Source organism: Mytilus trossulus, chromosome 14 (assembly GCF_036588685.1).
Source record: "Mytilus trossulus isolate FHL-02 chromosome 14, PNRI_Mtr1.1.1.hap1, whole genome shotgun sequence".
NCBI classification, from domain to species: Eukaryota; Metazoa; Mollusca; class Bivalvia; order Mytilida; family Mytilidae; genus Mytilus; species Mytilus trossulus.
Window position 1 is genome coordinate 14,069,986 of NC_086386.1, and position 27,655 is coordinate 14,097,640.

The 27,655-nt window shown below is 35.2% G+C and overlaps 1 protein-coding gene across 1 annotated transcript; it reads left to right on the forward strand.

The window, feature by feature from the left end:
• The first annotated feature begins 568 nt into the window (after window positions 1–568).
• On the forward strand, window positions 569–22,713 carry LOC134697221 (macrophage mannose receptor 1-like). The gene is made up of 8 exons (XM_063559349.1): window positions 569–739; window positions 2,456–2,624; window positions 6,111–6,220; window positions 7,140–7,250; window positions 18,756–18,927; window positions 19,848–19,951; window positions 20,297–20,413; window positions 22,373–22,713. Exons 1-8 carry the CDS (start codon window positions 670–672, stop codon window positions 22,711–22,713), a joined length of 1,194 nt encoding a protein of 397 aa, XP_063415419.1. The 5' UTR covers window positions 569–669.
• The last annotated feature ends 4,942 nt before the right edge of the window (window positions 22,714–27,655 follow it).

Here is a 27,655-nt window from a genome sequence, read left to right on the forward strand (position 1 = left end):
TCATATTTTTATTACGTAAATTTATTTTGTTATATAATGATGTCGTTGGTTTTCTCAATTGAATTGTTTCATATGTTTCATACCGAAGTATTTTATAGACAACTATACGGTATGGGATTTTCTCATGGCTGAAGGCCATGCAATATTATTGCTTACATTTATTTCAGTTGATTTTTTGTCGGTAGTTGTCTCATTGGTTATTATACAACTCTTTTTTCGTCAATTCTTTTTTCTATTCAATAGATCCATGAGTAGCTTCTAGGGTAAGTGAAAAATGCATATACCTAGAGGATTGATAAATTAAAAGTATTTATTTGTAGAGCTGTTAAGATAATGGATTTACCATTAAAAGCTTTAAGTAAGCTTTCATGTATTGTTTAATTTCAATATAATTTTAATCATTTTAATTTAAATAAATCAACAAAATTAATTGGAAACAAATATTCCCATGTTTTAAATATTGAGTTTTTGGTAGAATATAGTAATTTAGTACAAGATAATCATTAAACTATGTATATAAATTATTCAGTAACATTTAATTACATCACAATATACAACTATGCTCTCACAAAAATGACATACTTGTAGATATCTACAAGCACTAATGTAACCAAGGCATGGATTAACACAAAATAACCAGATATCGTTACAGAAAGAATACTTGTTAAGATGGTAAATACAGCATGTGTGTTGCCGCTTGTGTTTCTTGTTGGTCACATACAACGTGGGTCACCTGCAGGTAAGATAAGAATAGGATCTCGTCTATGTATTTTATAATTCACGCCAATTTGATACTCGTTGACATCTTTTTTTCAGTGGTAAAATTTCAAAAACTTTTTATGGCAAGCCTTTCTCATCAAAACTATATTTAAACCCTTTTTCGAAATAAAAAATACACACTGAGATTTAAAAACCTAAAATAACAAACTGAGATTTAACAACCTAAAATAACAAACTATGATTTTAAACGTATACACTGAAATTTAAAAAAAATGGAAAAACGCTTAATGAGAATTTAAAATTACACACTGAGATTTTGAAAAGACAAAATGAGATGAAATAAATTTGACAAGACACACTGAGAATTGTTAATTACACATTGATATTAATATGACATTATCAATGAATATTCATAACATGAATAATTCAGAAGATTGATATCTTGGTTTCCCGAACTCTTCTCAATATAATGAAATGCGGTTTTTCTTCCAACGTTCGCAATAAGTTTCAATAATTAACATCGTTTTTTCTACAAACTCTTACATTGTATCTCTAAGTTCATTACCTATAGTTAAGATTATTCCTAACAGGGTATCTGGATATTTTTTTCTTAAAAAAGTTTAAGCAAGGGTCACTCACAATAGTCTTTCAACTGTTACCCTAATTTTACAAGATATTCTTTTAAATGTTGGTTACTTTTATTTGCGTTAATAGGGATTTCGTTAAAAAAATTCACTGCATTGTTCGTCTTTTTGCAGATTGTTCCTATATTTTCTTATTATTGTATATTTGACTTTACGTTTTTACCCCCAAAAAAAACTTTCAGTGGGTTTCAATGTGTTGTTTTACAAAATAGGTCTGGTTCGCCAGCAGAGACATTAATCTGTACGTGACAGTTATTTTATATTGATAACATGAATATTGAGTGAATATTGCCAATTGTGTCATTTAAAATTTAAAGGGTATCAAAGGAACATTCAAATTCATAATTATAAAAAAAGAAGATGTGGTATGATTGCCAAACCCTGCAGGCCATCACACATGGGTAAAAATAAAACAATAACAATATACTTTATTTGGAAACATTCAGACACATATTCACATGTGCAACACAGGGATAATATAATGCAGTGTTTGGCTTTTATCTCTGAAACTACAGAATGTAGAGCAAATCTGACAATAGAATGAATATAAACAAATGTTCATCACGTTCAGGTCTAACCTACATTGACATTTTCAGTCGAATCAAACAACCCATTGCTGGGGTGCTGCCAGTGATTCCGTAATTTTAAGGACATTTTGCAGTTTTTGGTTATTATCTTGACGATTATCATAGATAGAAATTAACTGTAAGCAGCAAAATGTTCAGTAAGACCTACAAATAAGTCAACATGACCATGATGATTGAAAAAGTCAATTAACCCCTAAAGGACTTATTACCCTTGGCATTCAAATCCAGATTTTAACAATTTGTTGTAAATCTTGTAATAAATTCTTCTCCTCTAAAACTATCGAAACACATTTTCACTGTCAGTTTTGTTTGTGGCAGTAACAAGATATAGCAGGTCAGATGTTCAAAAGTAGTCTGAATTAATTTATTATAGGCAACCATACAGCTGTCGACAGTGTAAAAAAAATATATTGTAACAATAATACGAACGCCTTCACATAAAACAATACTTCACTTTTTACAAATAATAAGTTTATCTACATATTTACTTGTCACCCATTGCAGGATGTTCGCCTGGATGGTCAGGTTCACCTTCTCTGACGTCATGCTATATAGCTGTTAGTATATACAAAGATATGGACGGTGCAAAGAGATATTGTTTTGACGAGTATAATGCTACGGTTGCTGCACCGAAGACAGAGACAGAAAATAACTTTATCCACATACTTCAAAGGTATTTCATTAATGTTTGTATACTAACATTATTTTTCACGTTCAACTCGCGAGAACATTAAAAAATGAAAAGAAAAATTATGCTTTCTTCAAGTTGAATCATATAAAAAGGAGACATTGGCTATAAATGATGTGTACTACATTTATTAACCAGAAATTACAAACAATCAAATGTGTAGATATGTGGTGTATAGCTTTATTTTCAACGAAGCACAACTCGCTTATTCTGAAATAAAATCTGCACTTTAATAAATGATGTTTACACCACAAGCATGGAGACACATTCTACTGCATCAACATCATGAGCATTATATGATTCATAGTTTAAAAATAATTTTGATATGCAAAGTTGTTCGTGGACAAAGACTTTAACAACTTACTAGACATGGTCTGATTATACACATGCAAATTATCAATATTATACGATAAAGGAGGTTAAAGCATCGTGAACACTGTTAATGATTTAATTTCCATTTGTCAAGAGAAAAACACTATATATTGGTATAGTTGATGTTATTGTGAAAACAGTCTCGTAAAGTATGGGTACATTCTATTGAAGGAACCGTCTTTGTTTTAGTTTTTCCTCTATTTTGATGGATGGTCAGTCACCAAAACAAAAGACTGAATTAAGGAAACAGAAATTTTTGACTTTGAAACATATTTCATAGGATAGTTTCATTGATGATGTCATCATCTGGTTGACTATAAGCTGCCGAGGGCTACATCAGCTCACTAGTCAGTACTGTACTGATATGATTTAACAAACCGTTCTAAAATTGTCCGTTTATAAATTTTGAAATTTTCAAGAAAATAAGGTTTTAACTCCCTCAGGCTGATTTTAGATGAATTTGGCTATTTATTTTAGGTATTTTTTAACAATTTTTCAACGGTTTTTGGTACTTATACATCCTCGGATTACAAATGTTTGGCTTTGAGCGTTCCTGATGAAGGTAAATCCAGAAAAGCGCTTCGGACGCCTGAATTTATTAAACGTGTTGTTTTAATTTTTTTATTCCTATGTTTAGAAAAGTAAAGAGATCGCGATTATTAACACTCGAAAGATTATCGCAAAGGGGAGACTGTTAAATAAATAGAAACAACTTTTTGATGTCGTTTCTCAAGTTTCTGTCACTATTACGTTTATCCTCCATATCTTTTATTTAATAAACTGTTTCCATGGTGGAATCTACCAATGGTCTTTAATAAAATAAATTATTATTATTTTGTTTTTATTTAATAGTATACCACGATATGTATGTTTTATTGGTTGATTTGTGTTTGCCCACCTTTTAGTATGAAATGTACCTTGCATATTCAGGATATTGAGGACGAGAACAATTACATTTTTTCTTCAAATATAGTATTAAGTAGATTGTCAACAAAGTTATTTTAATTTACCTGACTGTGTACATTATTCCATGTGGCGGCATTTTGTTCAATTTAGTTTTTCTCATTTCGTTTTGCATATACATCTTATTTTTTTGGATTTTGTATTGACATTGAGTCACAGATCAAATCTTGTCTTTCTGTTTATTTTCAGTTGTGTTAAAATGTCTTTTGATTGAGCTAAGCCATTGTAATTGATATTTTACAGTGTTTCTATTTTATGTTGTGATGTTACACTATTGTTTCAGGTGTAATACCACAAAATCATGGTACGTCACATCCGGTTGTAGGTCGAAAAAAAATATTCCCTTGAATTTGACCGTTGTAGGTAATTGATCCTACATTTTATTGCAGTAAAACTATTTTTGTGTCATAAACATATGTCTTGGGTATTTCAAAATACCATTATTTTTTATTTGTGATTTCTATAGAAAATTTTGTAATCTTGAGGTTACATGGTGACTAAACCTTGTACACAGATAGAATAAGGGGAGAAATTTGATTGGTTAATTTCCATTGATGGTTTTTTTCTTATACGAATGAAATGTTGTGTGAAAATTTTTCTATAGTACTGGATAGGATAAAACTTTACTCATGCCAAGTATTTCTTTATTGTGCACAATTTTTTGAAAAGTGCAAATTTAACAGAGACTAATAGGGGAAAATCAATGGTGGTATTACCCCATCAAATATTTTCTTTCTGTTTATTTTCTTTTAGTTGTGTTAAAAATGTCTTTTGATTGAATTAAGCCATTGTAATTGATATTTTACATTGTTTCTATTTTATGTTGTGATGTTACACTATTGTTTCATGTAAGGGTGAAGGTTGGTACATATCTAAACGTTTAAACCCGCTGCATTTGTTTGCCTCTGTCCTAAGTTAAATTTGATGTGAATTAGTTGTTGTTTGTTGATGTGGTTTATAAATGTTTCTCGTTTTTCGTTTTTCGTACAGATTAGACCGTTGGTTTTCCCGTTTGAATGGTTTTACACTAGTATTTTTCGGGGGCCCTTTATAGCTTGCTGTTCGAAATTTGCCAAGGCTCCGTGTTGAAGACCGAATTTTGACCTATAATGGTTTACTAGTACAGTTTCGAAAAGTGTGTCTTAAATGAGAGCGTTGCCTTATTGGCACTAATACCACATCTTCTTATATCTAAGTCACGGTTTATTCAATTCCTTTTCATTTAAGACTAAGTCTTTCAAACTAGGCTTTGTAAAATAAATACAGGTGTTTTGTTTTACAACATACATTTTTTACAAACTACCGACACCATTTTGTAAGTCGAATTTAGTTGCACGGGGTACTAAACGCATATAAAAGGTACATGTGAAAATTTAAGAAATAATGATGTGTTTGTCAATGTTTTTTCAATACTCTTTTTATCACTGTCGTGTGACAGTTATTGAGCTATACCAATCTTCCGAATAAATTTAGACGTAAATATCGTTTTGATTGGTCCATACTGACCTGTATAATATTTTTTTTTGTTACAATTTCTTGAAGCAGAAATGATATAGCCTCAGTCACACTGTCACGTATTACTACGTTTTAAAATGCTATGTTTCAACTATAGTTTTAACCAAAAAAAAATGTCCCGTTATTTTGAAAGCTTGTTTTTTTTGGTTTGTGCTACATTCTTGCTACGTATTAGTACGTGTAGATCCATGTTTCCACCGCGCATTGATACGTTTCATAACGTAGTAAGCATGTTGTGTTACGTTCCGCTAAGCTTTGATACGTTTTTACTAAGTTTCTATATCGTTTCAACTTTCGCTACGTTTGTTGTTGAATTTTCTAAACATACGGGCCAGGTCCCGTTCTGAACAAAGGATCACTACGTTTCGTTACGCTTCGTTACGTAAATTCCCGTTTCGTGACGCTTTCAAAACTTAGCTCTTGAAACCTGATAGTGTGACTGGGGCTCTACATAGTACCATTTGAGTTCATCAAACAGTCCATTTTGGCAACTGACATTCTCCCGAATAACCAAATAATTTAAAAATCGTTCCCATACCAGGATGTTATTTTTTCAGTAATAGTATTACAAAGTATTATAATAGAAACACGTGACTATATAAAGTGTTTATACATTTTCAGCGGTGATATAAGAATAGGTATCTATGGTAACACAGATCAAAATGTATGGGAATATTACGACGGAAATGACTTAAACTTTACTGTTTTCAGTTCAAGTCCTTTTTGTAAAGGTGAGTAGATTAGTTAATTAATTATTGAAAAATAAATAAATTTGGTAGTTTTACCGTCCTCTGATTGGTTTAAATTATTAATTTTATTTTTGTCAATTTTTATGGCGACACGCCCACTCTGACGTTGTATATGCATACGCCAACTTTTGTGTACGTTGTTATTGTTAATATAAATAATATAAAAAGTTCTTTGATCCTTATTTTTGATAGAAATTTATTTATAATGAATGGCTATAATTTATTTTGATTTTATTGAACCATAAAACTAATTTTTGACTCTTCACATTTTACATAATCCGCTTCGCGGATTATTTAATGTGAAGAGTCAAAAATTAGTTTTATGGTTCAATGAATTCAAAATAAATAAGAGCCATTCATTAAATAACCCAGCTTTTTTTTCCCTTTAGAATCAAATTGTTTGTATGAATGGTTCATATATCCCGAGAGAATTGGGCTTGATAATTAAACTGTAAAAATTAGTCGATGACTTTAGAACACTTCTTTAAACTTTTTAGAACAATATTGTGTATCATATGGGACCTTCTCTTTTTTTAACCAATTGGTGAACTGACCTTTCTTGTTGGGGATATACCATTTGATTTTCAGGGGGGTGGGGGCTAGGATGAAACATTTTGTCCTGCATTTTGAAGTAGCAATGTCTATCCTTCCTTTTTATTTTGCACTCTATTTAGTTCTGTCTTTTCCCTCCTAGCATCCCTCTCTTCATGAAAATCAAATGGAAGCTCCATTAAAGCATGTAGCTGCTGACAGATTAATTGTAATTGCGAATTCTTCATTAGAAATATTCAATTCTTAGTTTGGTCAAGAACAGAACTTATAAATTATTTCAATATACAAGTTATGGTATGTATGCATATTTTGTACTATTCCATTATTGAATAATATAACTTTCTTATAGTTTACTCTACAATTGAAGACTGTGTCACTATGCAACATGATGGTAAATGGAAAGTTGAGAGTTGTTCTACAGGGCGAGACTTTGTTTGCCAGAAAAGATTGAATTTTATAGGTGAGTTTCTATCATTTTATTGCTTTGGTATTATTATGTTCTGGTCAAACGTATATATGTTTTCTATAACACATTATGTACTATGTACATTGTATATAATAAATAAATTGTATATATATTTGATCAAGGGCATTGATTGGATATAAAGGGTATTGAGCCGTCATATTCATGTGCACCGATTAAACTATAAGAAGCATTTATATTTAAATCTGTTTATTTCTAATAGCATGTTATAGACCTCAGTTATCATTTAGGTTAAACCTGTTTTTTCCTTTATACACCTTTATGTTTGATTAAATATGTTTGATATCCATATGTAACATAGAACTGATTCTTCGTAACCCGATCTTTACTTGTTACCTATTACTGACTATTTACGTGATATATTGCAAGTTTATCTTGTTGATTTTGAATATGTTCAAAGTTTTGATTTTTCTAACCTAAATACCTCTTAACTTCATACTCTTATCATGTTTTCTATCACATACCACTGTTCTCCGCTTTGTTAAACCAGTTTGTTTCCTATTATCACACACCACTTCGATCTGTTAGGTAAAAGCCGTTTGATATCTTTGACAGACCTCTGTTCCCCATTTATTCAAATCGTGTTATACCAATGATATATAGATCTACATACGTTTGAATCACACATGTAGCCAATACCCAGTACTGACATTGTCGATCGTCAATCATGACTTATAGCATACTGATCATGCGCAACACAGCCAATACCCAGTACTGACATTGTCGATCGTCAATCATGACTTATAGCATACTGATCATGCGCAACACAGCCAATACCCAGTACTGACATTGTCGATCGTCAATCATGACTTATAGCATACTGATCATGCGCAACACAGCCACTACCCAGTACTGACATTGTCGCTCGTCAATCATGACTTATAGCATACTGATCATGCGCAACACAGCCAATACCCAGTACTGACATTGTCGATCGTCAATCATGACTTATAGCATACTGATCATGCGCAACACAGCCAATACCCAGTACTGACATTGTCGATCGTCAATCATGACTTATAGCATACTGATCATGCGCAACACAGCCAATACCCAGTACTGACATTGTCGATCGTCAATCATGACTTATAGCATACTGATCATGCGCAACACAGCCAATACCCAGTACTGACATTGTCGATCGTCAATCATGACTTATAGCATACTGATCATGCGCAACACAGCCAATACCCAGTACTGACATTGTCGATCGTCAATCATGACTTATAACATACTGATAATGCGCAACACAGCCAATACCCAGTACTGACATTGTCGATCGTCAATCATGACTTATAGCATATTGATCATGCGCAACACAGCCAATACCCAGTACTGACATTGTCGATCGTCAATCATGACTTATAGCATACTGATCATGCGCAACACAGCCAATACCCAGTACTGACATTGTCGATCGTCAATCATGACTTATAGCATACTGATCATGCGCAACACAGCCAATACCCAGTACTGACATTGTCGATCGTCAATCATGACTTATAGCATACTGATCATGCGCAACACAGCCAATATCCAGTACTGACATTGTCGATCGTCACTCATGACTTATAGCATACTGATCATGCGCAACACAGCCAATAGATATAGGAAGATGTGGTGTGAGTGCCAATGAGACAACTCTCCATCCAAACAACAATTCAAAAATTAAACCATTATAGGTTAAAGTACGGCCTTCAACACGGAGCCTTGGCTCACACCGAACAACAAGCTATATAGGGCCCCAAAATAACTAGTGTAAAACCATTCAAACGGGAAAACCAACGGTCTAATCTATATAAACAAAACGAGAAACACGTATATATTACATAAACAAACGACAACTACTGTACATCAGATTCCTGACTTAGGACAGGTGCAAACATTTGCAGCGGGATTAAACGTTTTAATGGGCCCAAACCTTCTCCCTTTTTCTGAAACAATAGCATAACATCACAACATATAAAAACATACGATAAAATATCAATTGGCAGACTTAACTCAATCAAAAAACGTATGATTACACAATGAACGAATAAATTTGATTTGCGATATCTGAATACAAATGCACAGTTAATTAAATATTAGAGACAAACATTCATGACCAAAAGGCTAACAAAAAAATTCAAACACACTGAGAAATATTTAACCAATCAATGTTCACTTTAGAAAAAAACCGGTTTTTTATAATCTTGAAGTTTATACAAATGTTGTAAGAATAAGTGAAAAATTGAAGATATTACAAATAATCAAAGCTGGTATACAGCAAAGATCCATATAAATAAAAAATGACAAAAAAGCATTATAAACAGTATCAACAGGTCGAATTAACAAGAAAATACGATTTGAGAGTACTCGCAGTTACTGACAGCTAGTTAAAAGCCAAAACCAATTAATAGTAAAAAATCATGCATCAGAGACTAAAATCGACTAAAACACATCACAGGGATTTAGTATTTTAACGTCATTAATAGTCAAAAAAGACATGACTTGTGCAATGCCAAAAATAAATGTATCGACAGGTAGTAGTATAGTGAAGAGCGACTTCTATAGAAATAAAAGTAAACGTGGCTGTGTCCCCTATACATCTCGCCTCAAAAGATAATGAAATTTAGTTATGTTTTAATTTGCTAATGACAAAATCAATATTAGTGCCAATGTGAACTATATTCAGAGATCTTATTACAATATTGGTACGATAACCCTTACTTATAAGTTTGTTTAAAGGTTCGATGAGTTTACAAGGATCACATAGTGATTTCCTCGCTTTAAGTACAATATTACCATAAAATTTAGGATGAGAAATACCATTTTTAATAAGCTTTCTACAGGTATAGCCAAATTTACTAATCAAATCTTTGTATCTATGAAAGAATTTAGTAAAAGTTTTAAGTAATTTATGGTATCGAAATCCCTGACACAACAATTTACCAGTGATGCATTGATTACGTTCGTTAAAATCTATGACATCAGAACACACACGGGCAAACCGAACGAGTTGCGATACATAAACACCGTATGATGGAGCCAAAGGCACATCGCCGTCTAAAAAAGGAAAATTAACAATCGGAAATGAAAAATCGTCTCTTTTGTCAGTACTGACATTGTCGATCGTCAATCATGACTTATAGCATACTGATCATGCGCAACACAGCCAATACCCAGTACTGACATTGTCGATCGTCAATCATGACTTATAGCATACTGATCATGCGCAACACAGCCAATACCCAGTACTGACATTGTCGTTCGTCAATCATGACTTATAACATACTGATCATGCGCAACACAGCCAATACCCAGTACTGACATTGTCGATCGTCAATCATGACTTATAGCATACTGATCATGCGCAACACAGCCAATACCCAGTACTGACATTGTCGATCGTCAATCATGACTTATAGCATACTGATCATGCGCAACACAGCCAATACCCAGTACTGACATTGTCGTTCGTCAATCATGACTTATAACATACTGATCATGCGCAACACAGCCAATACCCAGTACTGACATTGTCGATCGTCAATCATGACTTATAGCATACTGATCATGCGCAACACAGCCAATACCCAGTACTGACATTGTCGATCGTCAATCATGACTTATAGCATACTGATCATGCGCAACACAGCCAATACCCAGTACTGACATTGTCGATAGTCAATCATGGCTTATAGCATACTGATCATGCGCAACACAGCCAATACCCAGTACTGACATTGTCGATCGTCAATCATGACTTATAGCATACTGATCATGCGCAACACAGCCAATACCCAGTACTGACATTGTCGATCGTCAATCATGACTTATAGCATACTGATCATGCGCAACACAGCCAATACCCAGTACTGACATTGTCGATCGTCAATCATGACTTATAGCATACTGATCATGCGCAACACAGCCACTACCCAGTACTGACATTGTCGATCGTCAATCATGACTTATAGCATACTGATCATGCGCAACACAGCCACTACCCAGTACTGACATTGTCGATCGTCAATCATGACTTATAGCATACTGATCATGCGCAACACAGCCAATACCCAGTACTGACATTGTCGATCGTCAATCATGACTTATAGCATATTGATCATGCGCAACACAGCCAATACCCAGTACTGACATTGTCGATCGTCAATCATGACTTATAGCATACTGATCATGCGCCACATGTAGCCAATACCCAGTACTGACATTGTCGATCGTCAATCATGACTTATAACATACTGATCATGCGCAACACAGCCAATAGATATAGGAAGATGTGGTGTGAGTGCCAATGAGACAACTCTCCATCCAAACAACAATTCAAAAATTAAACCATTATAGGTTAAAGTACGGCCTTCAACACGGAGCCTTGGCTCACACCGAACAACAAGCTATATAGGGCCCCAAAATAACTAGTGTAAAACCATTCAAACGGGAAAACCAACGGTCTAATCTATATAAACAAAACGAGAAACGAGAAACACGTATATATTACATAAACAAACGACAACTACTGTACATCAGATTCCTGACTTAGGACAGGTGCAAACATTTGCAGCGGGATTAAACGTTTTAATGGGCCCAAACCTTCTCCCTTTTTCTGAAACAATAGCATAACATCACAACATATAAAAACATACGATAAAATATCAATTGGCAGACTTAACTCAATCAAAAAACGTATGATTACACAATGAACGAATAAATTTGATCTGCGATATCTGAATACAAATGCACAGTTAATTAAATATTAGAGACAAACATTCATGACCAAAAGGCTAACAAAAAAATTCAAACACACTGAGAAATATTTAACCAATCAATGTTCACTTTAGAAAAAAACCGGTTTTTTATAATCTTGAAGTTTATACAAATGTTGTAAGAATAAGTGAAAAATTGAAGATATTACAAATAATCAAAGCTGGTATACAGCAAAGATCCATATAAATAAAAAATGACAAAAAAGCATTATAAACAGTATCAACAGGTCGAATTAACAAGAAAATACGATTTGAGAGTACTCGCAGTTACTGACAGCTAGTTAAAAGCCAAAACCAATTAATAGTAAAAAATCATGCATCAGAGACTAAAATCGACTAAAACACATCACAGGGATTTAGTATTTTAACGTCATTAATAGTCAAAAAAGACATGACTTGTGCAATGCCAAAAATAAATGTATCGACAGGTAGTAGTATAGTGAAGAGCGACTTCTATAGAAATAAAAGTAAACGTGGCTGTGTCCCCTATACATCTCGCCTCAAAAGATAATGAAATTTAGTTATGTTTTAATTTGCTAATGACAAAATCAATATTAGTGCCAATGTGAACTATATTCAGAGATCTTATTACAATATTGGTACGATAACCCTTACTTATAAGTTTGTTTAAAGGTTCGATGAGTTTACAAGGATCACATAGTGATTTCCTCGCTTTAAGTACAATATTACCATAAAATTTAGGATGAGAAATACCATTTTTAATAAGCTTTCTACAGGTATAGCCAAATTTACTAATCAAATCTTTGTATCTATGAAAGAATTTAGTAAAAGTTTTAAGTAATTTATGGTATCGAAATCCCTGACACAACAATTTACCAGTGATGCATTGATTACGTTCGTTAAAATCTATGACATCAGAACATACACGGGCAAACCGAACGAGTTGCGATACATAAACACCGTATGATGGAGCCAAAGGCACATCGCCGTCTAAAAAAGGAAAATTAACAATCGGAAATGAAAAATCGTCTCTTTTGTCAGTACTGACATTGTCGATCGTCAATCATGACTTATAGCATACTGATCATGCGCAACACAGCCAATACCCAGTACTGACATTGTCGATCGTCAATCATGACTTATAGCATACTGATTATGCGCAACACAGCCAATACCCAGTACTGACATTGTCGTTCGTCAATCATGACTTATAACATACTGATCATGCGCAACACAGCCAATACCCAGTACTGACATTGTCGATCGTCAATCATGACTTATAGCATACTGATCATGCGCAACACAGCCAATACCCAGTACTGACATTGTCGATCGTCAATCATGACTTATAGCATACTGATCATGCGCAACACAGCCAATACCCAGTACTGACATTGTCGTTCGTCAATCATGACTTATAACATACTGATCATGCGCAACACAGCCAATACCCAGTACTGACATTGTCGATCGTCAATCATGACTTATAGCATACTGATCATGCGCAACACAGCCAATACCCAGTACTGACATTGTCGATCGTCAATCATGACTTATAGCATACTGATTATGCGCAACACAGCCAATACCCAGTACTGACATTGTCGTTCGTCAATCATGACTTATAACATACTTATCATGCGCAACACAGCCAATACCCAGTACTGACATTGTCGATCGTCAATCATGACTTATAGCATACTGATCATGCGCAACACAGCCAATACCCAGTACTGACATTGTCGATCGTCAATCATGACTTATAGCATACTGATCATGCGCAACACAGCCAATACCCAGTACTGACATTGTCGATCGTCACTCATGACTTATAGCATACTGATCATGCGCAACACAGCCAATACGCAGTACTGACATTGTCGATCGTCAATCATGACTTATAGCATACTGATCATGCGCAACATGTAGCCAATACCCAGTACTGACATTGTCGATCGTCAATCATGACTTATAGCATACTGATCATGCGCAACACAGCCAATACCCAGTACTGACATTGTCGATCGTCAATCATGACTTATAGCATACTGATCATGCGCAACACAGCCACTACCCAGTACTGACATTGTCGATCGTCAATCATGACTTATAGCATACTGATCATGCGCAACACAGCCACTACCCAGTACTGACATTGTCGATCGTCAATCATGACTTATAGCATACTGATCATGCGCAACACAGCCAATACCCAGTACTGACATTGTCGATCGTCAATCATGACTTATAGCATACTGATCATGCGCAACACAGCCAATACCCAGTACTGACATTGTCGATCGTCAATCATGACTTATAGCATACTGATCATGCGCAACACAGCCAATACCCAGTACTGACATTGTCGATCGTCAATCATGACTTATAGCATACTGATCATGCGCAACACAGCCAATACCCAGTACTGACATTGTCGATCGTCAATCATGACTTATAGCATACTGATCATGCGCAACACAGCCAATACCCAGTACTGACATTGTCGATCGTCACTCATGACTTATAGCATACTGATCATGCGCAACACAGCCAATACCCAGTACTGACATTGTCGATCGTCAATCATGACTTATAGCATACTGATCATGCGCAACATGTAGCCAATACCCAGTACTGACATTGTCGATCGTCAATCATGACTTATAGCATACTGATCATGCGCAACACAGCCAATACCCAGTACTGACATTGTCGATCGTCAATCATGACTTATAGCATACTGATCATGCGCAACACAGCCAATACCCAGTACTGACATTGTCGATCGTCAATCATGACTTATAGCATACTGATCATGCGCAACACAGCCAATACCCAGTACTGACATTGTCGATCGTCAATCATGACTTATAGCATACTGATCATGCGCAACACAGCCAATACCCAGTACTGACATTGTCGATCGTCAATCATGACTTATAGCATACTGATCATGCGCAACACAGCCAATACCCAGTACTGACATTGTCGATCGTCAATCATGACTTATAGCATACTTATCATGCGCAACACAGCCAATACCCAGTACTGACATTGTCGATCGTCAATCATGACTTATAACATACTGATAATGTGCAACACAGCCAATACCCAGTACTGACATTGTCGATCGTCAATCATGACTTATAGCATACTGATCATGCGCAACACAGCCAATACCCAGTACTGACATTGTCGATCGTCAATCATGACTTATAGCATACTGATCATGCGCAACACAGCCAATATCCAGTACTGACATTGTCGATCGTCAATCATGACTTATAGCATACTGATCAGGCGCAACACAGCCAATACCCAGTACTGACATTGTCGATCGTCAATCATGACTTATAGCATACTGATCATGCGCAACACAGCCAATACCCAGTACTGACATTGTCGATCGTCAATCATGACTTATAGCATACTGATCATGCGCAACACAGCCAATACCCAGTACTGACATTGTCGATCGTCAATCATGACTTATAACATACTGATCATGCGCAACACAGCCAAAACCCAGTACTGACATAGTCGATCGTCAATCATGACTTATAACATACTGATCATGCGCAACACAGCCAATACCCAGTACTGACATTGTCGATCGTCAATCATGACTTATAGCATACTGATTATGCGCAACACAGCCAATACCCAGTACTGACATTGTCGATCGTCAATCATGACTTATAGCATATTGATCATGCGCAACACAGCCAATACCCAGTACTGACATTGTCGATCGTCAGTCATAACTTATAGCATACTGATCATGCGCAACACAGCCAATACCCAGTACTGACATTGTCGATCGTCAATCATGACTTATAGCATACTGATCATGCGCAACACAGCCAATACCCAGTACTGACATTGTCGATCGTCAATCATGACTTATAGCATACTGATCATGCGCAACACAACCAATACCCAGTACTGACATTGTCGATCGTTAATCATGACTTATAGCATACTGATCATGCGCAACACAGCCAATACCCAGTACTGACATTGTCGATCGTCAATCATGACTAATAGCATACTGATCATGCGTAACACAGCCAATACCCAGTACTGACATTGTTGATCATCAATCATGACTTATAGCATACTGATCATGCACAACACAGCCAATACCCAGTACTGACATTGTCGATCGTCAATCATGACTTATAGCATACTGATCATGCGCAACACAGCCAATACCCAGTACTGACATTGTCGATCGTCAATCATGACTTATAGCATACTGATCATGCGCAACACAGCCAATACCCAGTACTGACATTGTCGATCGTCAATCATGACTTATAGCATACTGATCATGCGCAACACAGCCAATACCCAGTACTGACATTGTCGATCGTCAATCATGACTTATAGCATACTGATCATGCGCAACACAGCCAATACCCAGTACTGACATTGTCGATCGTCAATCATGACTTATAACATACTGATAATGTGCAACACAGCCAATACCCAGTACTGACATTGTCGATCGTCAATCATGACTTATAGCATACTGATCATGCGCAACACAGCCAATACCCAGTACTGACATTGTCGATCGTCAATCATGACTTATAGCATACTGATCATGCGCAACACAGCCAATACCCAGTACTGACATTGTCGATCGTCAATCATGACTTATAGCATACTGATCATGCGCAACACAGCCAATACCCAGTACTGACATTGTCGATCGTCAATCATGACTTATAGCATACTGATCATGCGCAACACAGCCAATACCCAGTACTGACATTGTCGATCGTCAATCATGACTTATAACATACTGATCATGCGCAACACAGCCAATACCCAGTACTGACATAGTCGATCGTCAATCATGACTTATAACATACTGATCATGCGCAACACAGCCAATACCCAGTACTGACATTGTCGATCGTCAATCATGACTTATAACATACTGATCATGCGCAACACAGCCAATACCCAGTACTGACATTGTCGATCGTCAATCATGACTTATAGCATACTGATCATGCGCAACACAGCCAATACCCAGTACTGACATTGTCGATCGTCAATCATGACTTATAGCATATTGATCATGCGCAACACAGCCAATACCCAGTACTGACATTGTCGATCGTCAGTCATAACTTATAGCATACTGATCATGCGCAACACAGCCAATACCCAGTACTGACATTGTCGATCGTCAATCATGACTTATAGCATACTGATCATGCGCAACACAGCCAATACCCAGTACTGACATTGTCGATCGTCAATCATGACTTATAGCATACTGATCATGCGCAACACAACCAATACCCAGTACTGACATTGTCGATCGTTAATCATGACTTATAGCATACTGATCATGCGCAACACAGCCAATACCCAGTACTGACATTGTCGATCGTCAATCATGACTAATAGCATACTGATCATGCGCAACACAGCCAATACCCAGTACTGACATTGTTGATCATCAATCATGACTTATAGCATACTGATCATGCACAACACAGCCAATACCCAGTACTGACATTGTCGATCGTCAATCATGACTTATAGCATACTGATCATGCGCAACACAGCCAATACCCAGTACTGACATTGTCGATCGTCAATCATGACTTATAGCATACTGATCATGCGCAACACAGCCAATACCCAGTACTGACATTGTCGATCGTCAATCATGACTTATAGCATACTGATCATGCGCAACACAGCCAATACCCAGTACTGACATTGTCGATCGTCAATCATGACTTATAGCATACTGATCATGCGCAACACAGCCAATACCCAGTACTGACATTGTCGATCGTCAATCATGACTTATAACATACTGATAATGTGCAACACAGCCAATACCCAGTACTGACATTGTCGATCGTCAATCATGACTTATAGCATACTGATCATGCGCAACACAGCCAATACCCAGTACTGACATTGTCGATCGTCAATCATGACTTATAGCATACTGATCATGCGCAACACAGCCAATACCCAGTACTGACATTGTCGATCGTCAATCATGACTTATAGCATACTGATCATGCGCAACACAGCCAATACCCAGTACTGACATTGTCGTTCGTCAATCATGACTTATAACATACTGATCATGCGCAACACAGCCAATACCCAGTACTGACATTGTCGATCGTCAATCATGACTTATAGCATACTGATCATGCGCAACACAGCCAATACCCAGTACTGACATTGTCGATCGTCAATCATGACTTATAGCATACTGATCATGCGCAACACAGCCAATACCCAGTACTGACATTGTCGATCGTCAATCATGACTTATAGCATACTTATCATGCGCAACACGAAGGCTTCCTCTGATGGAACGTAGTTTGCTTACCCTTTTGAGCGCCAGAGATGATCTCAATTAGTTTAGGGCTTCATATTGCTCAGTGTAGCGTATTATAAACCGTAACAGTCTTTTTTGTCAAGTTTTAGTCTTTTTGTGTCGCTGTAAAATTTGAAATTGTTTCTTTACTACACTTTTGGTCTGTTCTTTGTAAAATTAAGCCTATTAAATTATATTGATAGATTTTATGCAATGGTTGTGCATTATTATTTTTTTATTTGCTTATGCTAAAAGGCTGTTAATTCTTCTCTTAGTATAACCTGCTTGTTTTCTCAAAATAACTAGCGGTATCCACACGATAACCTATTATTGCACATTTTACAAACTATTCGTCTTTATCAGGTAAAACTTTTTCATTACACATTTCAGACCACTGTTCCTCGTTAGGTTTCTTCCAACATCCATACCAGGATATATGCTACAAGAAGCTAGGAAGTGAATATTACGATGATGCACTGAGTGCCTGTGAAGCTGAAGGATTAGACATACTAATGCCTAAGACTGAAGAAGAACATGTCTTTATGAAGTGGTATATAATAGAGTAAGTATTTGTTTATCTTCAAATATTAGTTACTTGTTGTTTGAGGGAAACAGTTTTAAACACTAAAATACCTCATTTTTTTTAATTTAATATGTTTTCAAGATTATTCACCGGGCGGAAAGCTGAAATGAAATCAAGCTTGCTTAGCGTTTATATTGCATCTATCGTTCAACAATACACAAGTGAACTACTAGTATAGATTTAGGAACAAAAGCTGCGGACTATACCAAGGACACATTCAATGGTAGGTCTTTTGAAGACAAACGCTCGTCTGGCGTACAAAATATTCAGTGCCTGATATATACCATGAGTTTACGATCACTTATCAGCCACTGCTAATATATGTTCACTCCTCGCAAGTATCAATATCCCACTAGTCTTTACTTTTGTATTAACATGAAATGTTATTGATATAATATGAATCAGCGTAACTCTTTGGTTTTTTGAGACACGAAGAATTTTTAACCACAGAAAAAAGTAATATCAATAAAATACTAAACTCCGAGGAAAATTCAAAACGGAAAGTCCACAATCAAATGGCAAAATCGAATCATAAAACACATCAAACGATAGGACATCTGTCATATTCCTGACTTACTGCGGGCATTTTCGAATGTAGAAAATAGTGGATTGAACCTGGTTATTTACCGCTAATCCTCTCACTTGTATGACAGTCGCATCGTTTTATAATATTGATAATAATGCATGAACACGAGATGCGAGAATAGATCAACTCAGCCTTATTTGGCACAACATTGCGGATAGTTGGGTCCTCAATGCTCAGTGATGTCGCTCTTTATTTAGCTTTATTTAGGTATTTTGATTCGAGAGTCACCTAATGAGTCTTAAAATATCAATGTCTATACAGTTTTACAACAACTGAACTATAAATATATTTTATCTGATTTTTTTATATGAAGGTACATTAATGATAATGTATGGGTTGGACTAACAGATATAAACCAAGAAGGAACTTTTGTATGGAACAATGGTATTGATAGTAAATTCAGAGCTTTCGGCTATGGTGAGGCATAATTACGAAACATACGTAATAGTGACTGTATGTGAAAGATTTTTACTTTTCTTGATCAACACTTCAATCTTATTTGAAATATATCAAACCAATTACAGAAATGAGAAAAAAGAAACTAATCATTCCAATCATTTTATGTAAAAGTTATTTTGTAAAATATATTATTTACATGAAAAAATGACTGTCCCAAGTCAGGATTGTGACAGTTGCAGTCCATTCGTTCGATGTTTTTGAGCTGTTGATTTTGCCATTTGATTTTGGAATTTCCGTTTTTGAATTTTCAGTATTTGTGTGATTTTTATTGTGTATAGGTTGAATTTCAACTGATTTTTACAGGGGACCCAAATAACGCTGGTGGTGATCAACATTGTGTGAGATATGATTCTATTTCAAGCTACAATTGGAATGACTGGACATGTAATCTCCGTTCTACTGTAGTTTGTCAGACACTAGGTAAGATATGTAATTTAAACTAGGAACAAGTGATATTGGTTCTACTGTTGTTTTTCAGACGCTAGGTAAGAACAGTCAATACACTAGCTGGACATTTGATCATGGTTCTACTGTAGTTTGTCTGACCCTTGGTAAGAACTATCAAAATAATGACTAGACATGTAATCTCCGTTCAACTGTAGCTTGTCAGACACTAGGTAAGCATGACTAAACATGTAACCTGTCTGTTTCTGTAGTTTGTCAAACATTAGATAAGAACAGTTAATATATAATGACTAAACATGTAATCTGCCTGCTATTGTAGTTCTTCAAAAATTAGGTAAGAACAGTCAATTTAATGACGGAATAAGTGATCTAACCGCTACTGTACATTTTAAGGCACTAGGTAAGATATGTCAATTAAATGACGGAGCAAGGGATCTAACAGCTTCTGTAGTTTGTCAGGTATAGGTAAGATATGTCAATCAAATGACGGAAGAAGTGATTTAACAGCTGCAGTTTTTTGTCAAACACTAGGTAAGATATGTCAATCAAATGACAGAAGAAGTGATTTAACAGCTGCAGTCTTTTGTCAAACACTAGGTAAGATATGTCAATCAAATGACAGAAGAAGTTATCTAACAGCTACTGTATTTTGTAAGACCCTAGGTAAGAACTATCAATATAATGACTAGATATGTAATCTCCGTTCTGTTGTAGTTTGTCAGACACTAGGTAAGAATAGTTAATATTATGACCGAACATGAAACATGCCTGCTTCTGTAGTTTGTCAGACACTAGATAAGAACAATTAATATACTAGTAATGACTAAACATGTAATCTGCCTGCTATTGTAGTTCTTCTGGCGCTAGGTAAGATATGTCAATAAAATGACGACACAAGTGATCTAACCGCTACTGTAGTTTGTCAGACACTACGTAAGAACTGTCAACAGAATAACAAGACATGTGATTTGACTGCTACTACAGTTTGTCAGACACTAGGTTAGAACTATTGATTTATGACATGGCATATCAAATGACAGAAGAAGTGATCTAACAGCTACTGTATTTTGTCAAGTACTAGTTCATATATGTCAATCAAATGACGGAAGAAGTGATCTAACAGCCACTGTATTTTGTCAGGCACTAGGTAAGATATGTCAATTAAATGACGGAAGAAGTGATCTAACAGCTACTGTATTTTGTCAGACACTAGGTAAGATATGTCAATCAAATGACGGAAGAAGTGATCTAACAGTCACTGTATTTTGTCAGGCACTAGGTAAGATATGTCAATTAAATGACGGACGAAGTGATCTAACAGCTACTGTATTTTGTCATACACTAGGTAAGATATGTCAATCAAATGACGGAAGAAGTGATCTAACCGCTACTGTAGATGTCAGACACTAGGTAAGATATGTCAATCAAATGACGGAACAAGTGATCTAGCCGCCACTGCAGATGTCAGACAATAGGTAAGATATGTCAATTAAAAGACGGAAGAAGTGATCTAACCGCTACTGTAGTTTGTGAGACACTAGGTAAGATATGTCAATACTTAATCGATGGTTATGTGATATCGTGCCTCACCCTTTTCAAAAAGAGGGATATTATAATGTATAAAGTTAAAAACCTGAATGTTCAACCGATGACAGACGAAGAAGAATTAAGACATTATACAAAAAAGGGAACTTAATTGACCTTATCATGTACTTTAGTTTTCCCTACCTATTTACATATTTGCAAGCTGAAAAATGTGACCTATTGCAGCGGCAATTCCCTCACCTTATATTAGAATAGGTCAAGTTTCGATACCTTTTGTCGAGCATTTACTTCTTTATTCAAAACGTTTTAGAACAGAAACAAACACTTCCCTAATGATACGAGGTAAACATTTAAACAGTAAGTATCTTTGGATTCCACTGTTTTATCAAAACAATTATGTCTTAAAATAATACAATTAAACTATTGCAGGTTCCAGTTTGCAGCAAGCTGGTGTTGAAACAACAGCATTATCAATAATCAGCACTATTGACTTTACCACTTACTGTCCTTGCGCATGTGATGTCTTTAATATAACTGACGAATACATCGCAAATTACATTAAGAAACTACAAAAGGAGTTAAAAGTTGATTCAGAGACACTGTCTTCCACCATTCGCTCCAGGACATGCGCAGAAGATCCCAGACAGAGTGCAAAGAACATCGGAATGTTTGGAGTTGCAGTGTTGGCATTTGGTTTTACACTCATACTATTCATGGACATACTCTCCGTTTTTCAAAGACATTTTAACTCTAAAGTTGATCGACGTTAACTTGTTAAACAAATCTCCATTTCACTGTGCTTAAACGGCCGTGGGTAACTTAAGTTACCCACATCCCAAGATGGCGGACTCTAAACTCGTTGAGATTATAATTGATACGAAATCTACTTTTTGCAACGTTTTTCATGATCAATGTAAATAATGATAGGAGTTTTGAATAAACAAATCACTTACCATCACTACAAATTTGTTAATTTTGACTTCACTTTAGCGCAAGACCAACTTTTAAAAAATGCATAAGATGTCCGTAACTTATAAGTCAAAAATAATCAGACTGACCGTAACTTTATTTTCGGATGTGGGTAACTTTTTTTTCAAAATTGTAAGATTAAATAAAGGACAATAAACACTATCAAACTCCTTAACTATTACATAGATTTATGCAATAACGATATGCTTCAAACTAAACAAGATAAAAAAGCAAGCCAGAGTGTCACGAATTTCCGTTTAATTTTTAAGAATTATTCCCGGGATAAAACGGGATCTTACGGTATGGCAAAAATTATCTAACATTCTTGTGATGATGCCTTGGAAAACAATGATATCCTTTCCTTTAAATAATTTCTGAATTGTTAGCCAAACTGAAATGTATGGTCTCTTCACTATATCTAGTGTGGTGTGTTGTTGATTGTGAGAAAAAAAAAAGCAAATATCTAGGAGTAGATGAAAGGCTATAGTGTTGAACAGGTGTCAGTTTATCATACATGTAACGACAAAAGTAGATTTAAAATCTTCTAAAAGTTTCATTGACCTCAGGGATTCAATAAGATCGGGTATCAAATCACATATCTTCGTTAGAGGTTTGGACTGATTCATCTATGTATTTCTGCTAAGGATCAAACTCCGAACTTGTTCTCATAAGGTGATGTTCATATGTTCACAATTAATGTAATTTCTAGAGTTGGAAATGGTGAGATTTATAACCTGCATGTCATGACTCGTCATCTAAAACTTAAGCAGTTAACAATCTATAAAGCCAGTAGAATGCCGGTAAGATACGTTAATTTTGCCGTACAATTTTCTACATAAGAAAATGCCTGTACCGTGTCAGGAAAATGACAGTTGTTATCCATTCGGTTGAGCTTTGGATTTTTCCATTTGATAAGGGACTTTCCTTTTTGAATTTTCTTCAGAGTTCAGTATTTTTGTAATTTTACTTTTTAATGCCTGTACCAAGGCAGGAATATGACTGTTGTTTTCCATTCGTTTGGTGTGTTAAATTGAGCTTTTGGCTTTGCCATTCCATAAAGGACTTCCCGTTTAAATTTTCCTATGAAGTCGATATTTCTGTTATTTATCATTTCTTTTTTTTATAATTACATCTACGAATAAAAATTCGTTGAAAGCTATACTGACATCATGCTAAAGTTACGGACATCCCTATTTATATAAGGAAAAAAGTTACGGACAAGTTGTTTTGAAGTTACGGACATCATAAGTGTTTTGGAAAATCGTGCTGTAATCGTTTATTTTGTGGAAACAAATCACGTTTTACATTGCAGAGTTTCCCTAAAAGATTTATATAACTTTTTAATTACTGAACATTTCTTTTGTATTCATGGTATTGTCATTATATAGGAGCAAACTTCCTAACCGATGCCAGGCGTAGATATAGGAAGATGTGGTAAGAGTGCCATTTAGACAACTATCCATCCAAATAACAATTTATAAAAGTAAACAATTATAGGTCAAGGTACGACCTTCAACACGGAGCCTTAGCTCAGACAGAACAGCACGCTGTAAAGGCCCCCCAAAATTACTTATGTAAAACCATTGACACGAGGAAACCAACGGTCTAATCTATATAAAAACTAGAAACAAGAAACGAATGAACATAGACAGAAGACAACTACTGTACATCAGATTCTTCACTTATAAAAGGTACAAACATTAGCAACAGGATTAGACGTTTTTCGTCATGCCTCTCTGACATTTGTTTGTTTATTAAGCCTTTTCGAAATTGTTTACTTTCTTTTAAGTAAATCTGAAATTCTGGTTATCTTTTATCTACTTTTTTCAGTAATAAATAGATATAATACTCGTGGACCGACGAAAAGCGGACATCATTTAACATAAGCGAAACACATACTGTACATTTCAGCGACAAACTGTCCGTTTCTGAGTTTTTCAGATATAATTTGTCGCTAGAGTATGAGAAAAATGTTATAAATATGCTTAGATGATTTAATTTACAACCTTTAAATTACCGAAAGTTAGTTATTAGCCAATCAAAATTAATAATAAATAGTATCTCCTAGAACAGGACACTTTCCATTAATCTAGTATTTTGACACAGACAAATAATAGAACACATTACACAACATAGAAAACAAAAGAATAAACAACACGAACCCCACCAAAAACCAGTGATGATCTGAGGTGCTCCGGAAGGGTTAGCAGATCCTGTTCCGCATGTGGCACCCGTCGTGTTGCTTATGAGATAACAATCCAGTAAATTGTTCGATAGGTCGTATTTATGAAAGGGGGATTGTAGTTACGACGTAAGGATTATGTCCCCTATCATTTGTGAAACGGTTATTCCATAACGGTCAATCAACTCGCGATGGCGTTCGTAAAATTTACGAAGAAATGATTGCACCTTCACCATTTTGAACACTTGATTTAATAGCTTCCTTATGAGAAACAACACTCTATCAAGAAAATCATGATAGGAAATGCAAGAACGGGAATATTGTATCCATTGAGTTTATATATAACACACGGCTATATTTATATGCAACCTATTGGAAAACCATTATATTTTCAAATCATGAATATCGTCGTAAGCTCCCATGGTTACATTTAAAAAAAAAAAGTGGTTTCTTTGGGTACACAAAAATATCTTATCATACAGGTCATCTTCAACACGAACAATAAAGTAATTGCTTTTTATATTACTTGTTCAAATGATACTTTAAAAATCAAATTTATCATATAAAAAAAGCTGAAAATGTTTATACAATTAATCATAAGTGTTTCAAGATTCTAGTAAGAGTATTTTTTTTAGTTGAAATTACCACATTTTAAACGAAAGAACATTTATTGCGTATTACTTTCAGGTTTTTTTTTTCACTCTGATTACATCAAAAAAGAAAAAAAGCAATCTAAACCACTAGTTTAGAGATAATTCTGCCTTGATTCAAACACGTCTAGTCTCGTGTCGTTAATTTCTAGCTTACACTATCAGTTCCTTTACTAGGACAATTGTCACTAAATAAAGGCAACAGTAGTATACCGCTGTTCAAAACAAAATCGAGGTAACAAACTAAAACTCAGGAAAACGCATTTAATATAAGAGGAGACCAACGACACATTAAAATATAACACACGTGCACAGAATCGGACTAAGCATTGGACAAAATCCTATGAGAATAACAAATATAAAAAATCAAAACCAAATACATGAATTTGGTATAGATAAGTACCGTGACCTCTTATAGGAATGTGAATTCACACCTAAAAAGAAAGAGAAAACAAATAACACAATGGAAACACAACGTTAAAATGTAACACACAGAAACGAACTATAATATAACATTGGCCATATTCCTGACTTGGTACAGGACATTTTTAAAGGAAAAACTGATGGGTTGAACCTGGTTTTGTGGCGTGCCATACTTGCACTTTCATAGCACTGTTAAATATAACATTGAAATGACAACACAATATTACAGGACTATAACAAGTGAAATTGTGAGCTACTGCTCACTAATGATACCCCCGCCGCAAGTGGATAATATTAATAGTGTAAAAATATGCAAGTGTTCGGTGAACGGGAAGTTGTCGAGTGATGAATCTGAAAACACATCACACGGTGTAGCTGACTTATTTAAATCCTGAAACCAAATTTCAGAAATCCTTGTATTGTAGTTCCTGAGAAAAATGTAACGAAAATTTTCAACTTGGCTATCATGTGTAAAATCATATAAGTGTTCGGCAAACAGGAAGTTGTCAAGTGATCAATCTGAAAACGCATCACACGGTATAGCTGACTTAGATACACCCTGAAACCAAATTTCAGAAATCCTTGTATTGTAGTTCCTGAGAAAAATGTGACGAAAACTTTCAACTTGGCTATCATGTGTAAAATCATACAAGTGTTCGGTAAACAGGAAGTTGTCAAGTGATCAATCTGAAAACGCATCACACGGTATAGCTGACTTAGATTAACCCTGAAACCAAATTTCAGAAATCCTTGTATTGTAGTTCCTGAGAAAAATGTGACGAAAATTTTCAACTTGGCTATCATGTGTAAAATCATACAAGTGTTCGGTAAACAGGAAGTTGTCAAGTGATCAATCTAGGACTTTAAACTTATATGTTCATTTTGAATTTTTGATTCCCTAAATAATTTTAAAAACGATAAAATTAAAAAAAAACATTGTATTATTGATATAAATTATTTTACTAACCTTATATTTCATCATCCTCTCAGACTGATGTTCTGATTAAAACATTAGGACAATCCGAATGTTAAGAAATATATAGTATGCATATACAGCTAGGACACACCTACGCACATCAATGTGTTTAATTAACCAATCACTGCTTTTTTATCACGAGTATGCAATCCTTTTTTGATGAATGATTTTTATCTTGTTTGTCAATATCTATTTTCAGCTGTGATGTCTGCCTTATTTATCACCAACTGTCTCGGCTACGGGCTATACAGGCATGCTATGAAATCATGTAACAAATATTTAACAGATGCAAAATCAAATATTTCGAAATGGAACACGTATTATTTATATGGTCATTTTTATAAATTTCCTTGTACAAAACATTGAATTTAAAAAAAAAACTAAGGATTTTCTTATTCCAGGAATAGATTACCTTAGCTGTATTTGGCACAACGTTTTGGAATATTGGCTACTCAATGCACTTCAACTTTGTACGTGTTTGGCTTTATAACTATTTGGATCTGAGCGTCACT